Source organism: Lathyrus oleraceus, chromosome 2 (assembly GCF_024323335.1).
Source record: "Lathyrus oleraceus cultivar Zhongwan6 chromosome 2, CAAS_Psat_ZW6_1.0, whole genome shotgun sequence".
In the NCBI taxonomy this organism is placed as follows: domain Eukaryota; kingdom Viridiplantae; phylum Streptophyta; class Magnoliopsida; order Fabales; family Fabaceae; genus Lathyrus; species Lathyrus oleraceus.
The window spans coordinates 159515152-159524714 of NC_066580.1; the positions used below are offsets into that span (position 1 = coordinate 159515152).

General features: G+C 34.7%; 1 protein-coding gene across 1 annotated transcript; it reads right to left on the minus strand.

The window, feature by feature from the left end:
- Positions 1 to 2945: 2945 nt before the first annotated feature.
- Positions 2946 to 7380, minus strand: LOC127121264 (protein NETWORKED 2A). The gene is made up of 3 exons (XM_051051817.1): positions 7250 to 7380; positions 4590 to 6361; positions 2946 to 4007 (listed from the first exon to the last, which is right to left on the minus strand). The coding sequence occupies exons 1-3, from the start codon at positions 7341 to 7343 to the stop codon at positions 2946 to 2948; spliced, it is 2928 nt and encodes a 975-aa protein (XP_050907774.1). The 5' UTR covers positions 7344 to 7380.
- Positions 7381 to 9563: the final 2183 nt, after the last annotated feature.

Below are 9563 nucleotides of genomic sequence, written 5' to 3' on the forward strand. Positions count from 1 at the left end.
GTGTCAGACTATATTTCACCGGGTCTTCTCTTGGCTCAAGACCCACTAGATTCACCTTTAAGTGATCACCTTTTATTGGCTCATCAGCTTGAATTTTCTTTTTGAGTTTCAGTCTGTCTTTATAACATTTCCTTGCTAATTCTTGATCACCTTTTATTACTCCTACGTGGCCATCTTCGAGAGGATACTTCAACGTAAGGTACAAAGTGGATAATGTCGCATCCAAAGAATTGAATGATGGTCTTCCAATAACAATGTTATAAGGAGATGCAACATTGACAATCAAGTACCTAACCTTGACGCTTTTCGCGTAATCTCCACTACCAAAAGTTGTTATCATGGGAAAATGTCCTAGAACTTGCACCTGCTCTTTGGAGAAACCGACCAAGGTACCTTTAAAAGGTAGCAGCTCGGTGATATCCAAATTCATACCCTTAAATGCATCCCAGTATAAAATTTTTGTTGAACTTCCCAGATCTACCAAGACTCGCTTCACACTCTAGTCGTGAATTTGTACTTTGATTACTATTGGGTCGTTCTCGTGAGCCAATATTCCTTCGACATCCTTTCTGGAGAAGTTTATTTCGGTCGGGTTTTCATGTTCTTTTGAAATAGGCTTCTGTCTGACATGCATCACTGCTTGGGCGTACCTTTTCCTAGACTATCTGGTTTCTCCTCCTCCTGTGAATCCTCCAGCAATGGTATTCAAAGTATGATGGGTCATCTGGGCTTCACGGACCTCATTCGTGCTTTTTCCCTTCTTTTTCCTATCCGACCTCCGACATCTTTCACATAATACAACAAACGACCTCTCTGAATTAAGATCTTAATTTCTTTTTTAAGCTGATGACAATTTTCTGTATGATGGACGTGAAGTCTGTGGTTTGCACACCATGAACTCTCGTCTTTTCCCATCACTTCATGGACTCCTTTTGGACATCCCAGGATGGGGAGTAATTTGAGATGATAAAAATTTTTCAAAATATTGTCACGTCTGACATTTATAGCCTATATCCGACATCTTTATTAAAGAGGCGTCTGGACAGTATCATCGTGGTCCGATCTCTAGGTCCGGGATTAGGTTACTCCTTCATTTTCCTGGATCCTTCCTCCTTGGCTCGTATGTTTTCCTTGGCGTCTTGAGACCTCTTTTCCATATTTCTATCCTCTCCTTTGATGTAACATTTTGCTCTAGTAATAACTCCATCCATGCTAGCTGTCGACTTCTGTGCCAAGGATTCAATGAACTGTCCGGCTTTAAGACCGTGTTGAAATTCCCCCACCAACATATCCTGGTTTGGGTGATACACATTAATGGTCTCTTCGTTGAACCGTTCCAGATACTCTCTAAGAGATTCTGAGTACCCTTGTCAGACGTTAAATAAATTGGTAGTCGACACCTTTCTATGTTTGCTTGCTGAAAAGTGTTGTACCATATTTTTGATCATGTCATGGTAGCTAATGACCAACAATATGAGTAATCTCATATACCAGAGCAAGGCCAATTTTTAACGGTTCCTGTCATGATTTTACATTTAAGAGAGTCTAAAGCCCCTACTATTTACATCTGATTATTGATCGCAATAATGTGCTCCTACGGATCGATTTTACTATCAAAAGATACCAACGGTGGTGGTTTGAAGTTCTCTGGAACTTGATCATCCCAGATTGCCTCGAACAATGGTTGGAAATCCAGAAGCTCCTCTTTCGTATCCCCATCCTATTGACTCTGTATTTGCAAAACTTGGGCACCGTCTTGCAATGTTTCATTCTGTTGATAGAGGGACTCCACCACTACAATCATTTGGGTTAAATCTGGTGGTGGAGGTGGATCACTTCGACTGGGAGACGATCCAGACATCGCACAACTGGGTTGGGTGATGATTTTTGTGTCTCCTAGGAAAATATTACCAAGGTCCCACGGTGGGCGCCAAGTGTGCTTGCTAAAAACACATTAAAAGGCTGACTTTCTAGAAGCGAGTCAAGGAAAACCTCAAATGATTTGTTAAGTGTCTGTAAGGTGTTTTTCTCCGGTCCCTTTATCTCCTGGAGGAAGTCTTCTTTTATACCCCCTCATCCATCAATGACCCTTTAAAGAAATGCTTCTTGACATTCCTCGTTAAGGGAACTTGGAATAACGTCCGCCGTTTCCCGTAATCATCATATAACGCTTTTTCCTCACATTCTGTAACCCCTGACGTTATGGATACATTTCATAACCGACCATTATGACTATTCGTATGATTTCCTAACATCCACTCAAGCCCGACTTTGGCCTTCAGTGATAGCAAGAGATCGGCTCCAACATACTTATTGTGTGCCTAATTGAATCTAATCAGATTCTTGCTTGTGTAAGGCTATGACTACTCGACCTTCTTGCATCTTCGTACTCGATTCACAAAAGTTCGACATCAAGGAATTTTGAGAATGCACATTAATGAAAAACTATTATTCCCTTTTTAAAAGTATCTAAATTATTTATATCAAAATCACTTTTATTTTAATTTATAAAGAATGGATAGTTAGTTTTAATTTTTGCATCTTAATAAGGATCCACTCTTTATTCTCTATTTTTAAATTTATTCACATTAATTTTTTATTCAAGGTACATTGTCAAATTATTCAATCACTTGATAAATCAACAATATAAACTTTAAATTCAAAGGTGATGACGACGACATCTTATATAGAAATTGAGCTACTAAAAATGTGAATAAACAACCCGATCTCAGGTGTAGAGATGTGTGTTAAAACTCTAAAATCTCACTTGTTCACTTATGAGAGCCCCACTTTTTGGAACAAAAACTAATAATAAAATGAAAAATTATTTTTAAGAACCAAAGTCAACATTAAAATTAAAAAACATGATAACAATTTCCATGTTGTATATAATATCACAATCATGCTACTACAATACATCAAATAAAGTAAATGAAATTCAAACTCTATATTGGAGCTGGTGCTTCATCATTGATACTATTTTGTTTAGACAGTGTAGGATTGACACATGCAAACAATGATTGATGATGTTTTTGTCTCTTCAACTTGACACCAAACAGAAAAGACCTCAAAGGTATTCTATTCCCTCTTGTGTTTCTCTTTGTCTCACTATGAACACTACTCACCCCAATTTGTTGATCAAGTTCATCAAGTGTTTTCTCAACATCATTCTTCATTCCTTTCACAAGACTTAGCCCAGCTTGCAATTCACTTGCAACTTTGCTATTCTCTTGTTTCATGTTAAGAATCTCACCTTGAAATTTTGCAGCTTGATAACCACTTATTATCTCCGTTTTTTCGCTGTTTTTAGACTCTGCGTTATTACCGGCTTTTGCTATTTCGTCTTGAATGTTGCATAATGATGAGTATCTACCTTGTAGTTCATCTTGCAGTACTGCATTGTGTTCAAGCCAAAGTGATAGTTCAGTTCTGATTTCTCTCAAGTGTCGGAAAATCGGCCTAAGTTGAGATTGCGTATATTGATGTTGTTTCGAATGAGAATGTCCTTCGGATTTGCTGTTGTTTTCCTTTATTGTCTTTAGTTCGGCCTTTAAGTCCTGTATTGAGTTTTGGAACTTTTGAATCTGGTGAACTGAGGTGCTGAATCTTAGCCAAAACTCGAGGTTTTCTTCGAGGAGGTCGTCGATGTCCGAACGGAATTTTTTTTCTAAATCCGAAAGGTCTTGCCGTTTGTCTTGGTGAGCCATGAGCTTCTCAAGGGTCATTTTCAGGCCAAGGTTTGTTGAGTTTTGATCATGTTGTTGGTCTGCTACATTAGGTGTTGTCATTGTGTTTGTCTCCATGTTTAGAGATGCGATATCGATTTCTTGCATGTTGGATCCTTGACCTGATTTTCGAATAAGTGCTTCATGTGGTGTGTATTTGTATTCTGTTGTTGTTGTTGTGTATGGACTTTCATCAGGATTTGAGTCTGGAAAGTTTAGCTTTTGATGTAGAAATTGTATCTCGTTGTCCCTTGTTACAAGAGCATTCTTCATTTCTCTTAACTGCATAGAACATAACATATTAGTTGGAGGGAGTGGAGGCCATTTTATAATGTATACCGAATGGAACACCGACACTTCCTATTAAAGAAGTCTCAGGCGTCCGAGATTAAAAGAGTCTCTGATGTTCGACACATGCCAGAGATTAATTACATGTCAGATTGAAGAAGTCTCTCATGTCCAATACATGTTAGTGATTAATTACAACTGAGATTAAAGAAGCGTCTGATGTCAAACTCATGTCAGTGATTGGTTACATTGATTACATGTTAGATTGAAAGTGTCTGGTGTCTGACACATTTCAGTGATTGATTACATGTTAGATTAAAGAAGTGTCTAGTGTCTGATATGATACATATCACTGAATGAAACCAGCACATGATTACATTCAATCACTTTCGTTTTTTTAAATTATTACTGATGTTCACAAGTCAGTGTTAATCATGAATTATAAAACATTGACACGGACACGGATACTAAACATAACACATTTCTTTTGTCATTTGTTACGAGTTGAATTTTGAGATTCATACAAGATATATCAGATTCAAAATAATGAATAGATTGATGATAATAATATCATACCTGAAGTGCCAACTCAAAAATGCTGTCTCTATTTTTCTGTTCAACATCATTAAGCTTCGTTCTAACATCTTTATAGTTTCTCAAAACAGATGTATACTCTTCCAACAGAATTTTCTCTCTATCATCCAATCCACTCACAAACATGTTCCTCCAATTAGGCTGAGCACCCTCACCAGTTTCCAAATCTTGTGATTCAGTATCAACATTGCTCATTACATCAGTCATACCATCCTTATCATGTTCTCTCATTTTTTCAATCCTTTCACTCATAAAATTTGTATTTTGACTCATAATCGTCGTTTTAACATCCGAATTTCCATCACCATCATGTTTTTCCTCTACTGTACTAACATCTTTCGTAACAGAATCGTCGATATCAGAAGCACTTTTCATCTTCTTGTAAAGTACTAAACTCTCATCTTCAATATCATGCTTCATATTATTCAACTTTCCTGATAAATGCTCGATGTTGCAACTAGCTTCCGTAAAATGTGTTCTTAAGCTGTTATCTTGTTTTCTAACACTTTTGTTGAGAATTTTAACTCTCAACAGTTCCTCTTCGATTTCTTTTAGCTTCTTGTTAGTAGCTTCTGATCCTGCTATCAGCATTTCTTTGTCCTCTTCCAATGTCTTTACATTTGTTTGAAGTTCGTCGGTTTCTGATCTCAACCGATTAACCATAACGGTTTGAGAAGACACTGCAGTCTCCAATGTAACCACCTTATTCACGAGCTCGTCGATGCACTCGGCCATTTCAGTCACGGTAAGAGCGTTTCCAGAATCTTGTTCCAGTTTTTCCTTAATCTTTTCTCGTAACGAAACAACATCGTCCTCTTGTTGTTCCAAATTAGCTATCTCTTCATCAATGTTTTTCTGTTCTTCACTTATTCCGCTCTTGCATTTTTTGTCGTGTTCATGTTCGTGTTCGTGTTCGTGTCCGTGTTCTTTCATGAATTTAGTAATGAATTGGTCTCTAAGATTCTCAAACATCTCATGAGCCTTTCTAACCCTTTCATATTCAACTTTAGCCTCTATTGATGATTGTGCTTGTATCTTTTGAAGCTTCGAAAGTGTCTGTTGACACGATTTCAACGCAGTTGCTGCCATTAAAGCTCTTGCATCGTCGTCTTCGATGACAGTACCAATACCAAACTCATCTTGCAGGCTGCAAACATTTTTCTGCATACCAGTTATCTCATCTTCGATTTCCCAATACTTTTCGTACGCGCGTTCATACACGCTTCTCACGAACTCTTTCTCGGTCTGCAACACTAAAATCTCTTTCTGAAGTTTGTCGATTTCACCTAACGCCGCATCTTTTGTGAGACCTGATCTTGGAATTGTATGAACATATTTTGGCGAACTTGAAGTTTTCTTCATTGTACTTTTCCGCGATAGCAACATTGAAGGATTTCGAAATTCATTCTTTGGAATCTTTGGAACTTTCGGAATGGTGGGTGATTTTTGCATTTGGTTGTGGAGGTCAGGAGACGGAAAGGTTGATGTTCCTGCGTCACTTTCGTCGTATTCGTCATCGTCCATTTGGCATGGAACTTGATCAGGAAAAACACTTGCAATTGTTCTATTTGCACTTTGAAGTTCTCTTGATAAATGATCATATCTTTCTGCTAAAGCTCTATATGCTCTAAAGGCTTCTTCTACAAATTCAACAAGCTCCGGCCTCTTCCTATAATACATTTCGGCTCTTTGAGAAAATGAGTCTCCATCATTTTGTAAGATTCTTAGTGTATCAGTCACCTTCTCTTCCATATCTGTTTAGTTTTCGTGTCATTTCGCAATGAGTTTTGTTTCAATGGGTTAGAGTAGAATGAATGATGCAAATGAGAGTTTCAGTGCAAATGAGAGTTTCAGTAATAAGAAACACAGACACCAAACACGACATCGATAAAACTCCATACGAAACTAATAAAAAATTATTAAGTAATGACGCAACACATGACACTGAGACTCATGATAAATGAATTGACGGAGAATACGTACGCCTTTAATTTGAAATTTTGGTGCTACAAATTCGGAGTAAGAGAAATAGTGGTTGATTTATTTTTAACTAGGGACTTATTACTTCTGTGTCACCGACAATATTGATTAACTAAGGATCTATTATTTCTATGTCACCAACAATATTGATGGAATGTTTCTTTGATGGCTGATGAGTGTCAGTAGTGTTTCAAAACGATACATCTATTATATATAATTAATTTCTTTTTTTCAAATTATTTATAATGTCAACATTTTAGATAGTCGTAGTCTAGGATGATCTATCAACTTTCGGAGATAGAATGCTTTCATTATGACACTACACTAAAAAAAAAAGTGTGTGTATTTTGAGATCATTGTGATTGTGAGACATTATCCATTTTCATGCATTCATATTTTGCTTTACTTCTCTAAAATCTTCAAATTTATTCTACACTATCAATTAGTTTGAATTAGTTTGTAGATTGTGTGCCATCTTTGAATAGATCAACAATTTTCCACAATTTCTAAATAATTTAGTTTGAGACCTAGATTCCTAGATTCATGTTTGATGGAAATGATGATGTTGGAAAAAAAACCTAGATTCATGTTTGATGGAATTAATGATGTTGGAAAAAGAACCTAGATTCATAATCAAGGAGCAAATATACTAAGAAACATACCTTGTAGGCATTGATCCAACCATTTTGATTGCTTTGTTCTAATGTGGCTAGCCCACCACCAAGAATATGCATTACTTGCTGCCCTTTGCAACATTTTAAATTTTTTATATTAGGTAGCAATCAAATAAAAATGAAATATTCATTTCATTGAGGTAAAGATTAAGATTGCAATGTCAAATCAATGTGACAAACAGATAAAAAATGTGACAAACAAAAAACAAAAATTGATCAAAGAACACCTTTGATGTTGATTGACATGGGGATTAATGAAAATTATGGTGAAAAGAAAAACTTGTTGACCAAAATGCCCTTTTGATTTTAAAGATTACACATGGAGAGGAGAATACTTCGCCATATGACAACGTGTAAGGTGTTGGATCCTTTGAAATGCTCAAAAGTTGGAGTGATTTTGTAGGAAATGTTGTCTCACTTTGGATGTTTTTGGTTTGGTCTTGCTGGCAACCTAAGAAAAGAAAAACAAGTTTAACAAATTGCCTCACTTACGAAAAATACTCAAAAATTAGTTTTCATAACAAAAAAACAACTATGGCAAAGTTGTTGGTTGTTGTAGTAAGAACTAACAAGTTAGTTATTACTAAATTTCTAGATAAAAATGGAGAATCAATTTGGTTGCAACTTCATGGTAGAAAAATAGTATCATCAATATAAAATATTTATATATAGTGTTAGAAAAAAAATATGAAAAGATGGTCGATGTTCAATACGAAAAAAATTATATGATAAAAAAGAGATTATATAATGACACATTTAAGCATATACCATAAGACCATACTTCTTCTCATTGATAACATCGGTTATCTTTTAGATCAATTTATTTAGTGGAAGTCTTTGCTGACCTTCTTCATTTTTGTTGTTGTCACACTTTAGATTTCTTTTTGCATTTCACGTTTCTTAAGTTGATATGTTTAAACATGTATTTCTCTTTTGAGATTTTCCTCATCTTTATCTTCTAAGATGTTTTCTCTTATAATATTTGCACACACAAATAATTCTACCTCTACAACAGATATAAAGTTAGTTAATCAAAAATAACATGTATGAATTCTTCTATAGTCACGATCCTTTATGCTCTTGAAAATGTTTTACTAAAAAAATTTGTCTCAAGATTTTAGAGACCTTGCATATAGAAGAATTTAGACAATACACCATTAATTTTGTCACACGATTTACTTAATACTAAGTAAATTGTGTTATAAGCATTCAACAATTAATATAACTCAAAGACAGAATTAGGACTATTATCAATAGTCCCAGATCCAATAAATTTATCTTTTTAGTTACCCCAAGAAGAAGATTTTCATATATTTGAAGTAAAGTAAGAGAGAATATTTATATCTTTGGTCAAATATTATGATGAAAAATTCTCATTTTATTTTGATGATATTGTTCATAGAAGTGAGATGAAGAATAATCATGTTTTACTTTTGTAAATTTTTCTAATAAAGCAGAATAAAACAACATGAACATTTTTATTTAAGTAATTACATCTAAACATATTACATTTTGAGGTTCTATTACCATGAAAAATATTACTAAAATTCTTAACGTAGTTTTTAGGCTCATAACCTAGTCTGATTTTAATATAAGTCGCTCTTAGATTACCTAGAATGAGATTCAAGTTATCTCTTTCTTTGGTAAACTTATCAAGTGGGTCATGCAAGTCATTAATTATATCTTCTTAAAGGTTGCATTTTCCACACTTGATAGATTGCCATAATTTTCATAAGGATGGAAAGAGAGTTTTGAATCAAAATACTTTGTTTTTTTTCTAAGACAATGATATTTCTTTGTTTTCTTTTTCAATAGAAGAAATAGTAGACTTAGAGACATAAACAAGGTTAATTAATTCACTTGACTCACTATCTAACTTTTTACAAATGTCAAATAACTCATTATAAGAAATTAAGAAGTTATGTTATTTACCTCATTTTTTTTTGTGGTTTGTCATGAGATATATGTGAGTTTCTTTCTCTTTTTCAGATTCATTGGAGGAGTCCACACTGTTTATGTTCCAAGCAATGTAAGATCTCTAAGAATCTTTTTGTGGTCTTTTGTATCTTTTAGATTCCCTTTGATTATGCTAACATTCTAACTTCATGTGATTTTTTTCCGCACTAGAAGCAAGTTGGAATGAATATTGATCTTCCTTTACTTTGCTTTTGAAATTTTGTATTTTATTTTCTGTACCTTAGGAATTCCTTTAATTTTTAAATTATGAGATTCATATTTTCGTCACTTTCACTTTGGCATTATTCATATTATGACTCAATGTCTTTGGTCTCAATAACTTTTT

Excerpts from the sequence above, each read along its gene's own strand:
- LOC127121264 (XM_051051817.1), bottom strand. The coding sequence starts at position 7,343 with ATGTTGCAAAGGGCAGCAAGTAATGCATATTCTTGGTGGTGGGCTAGC. Across the intron at positions 6,362-7,249 it reads GTTGGATCAATGCCTACAAG|ATATGGAAGAGAAGGTGACT; the intron begins GTATGTTTCTTA and ends AAAACTAAACAG. Across the intron at positions 4,008-4,589 it reads TTTTTGAGTTGGCACTTCAG|TTAAGAGAAATGAAGAATGC; the intron begins GTATGATATTAT and ends TGTTCTATGCAG.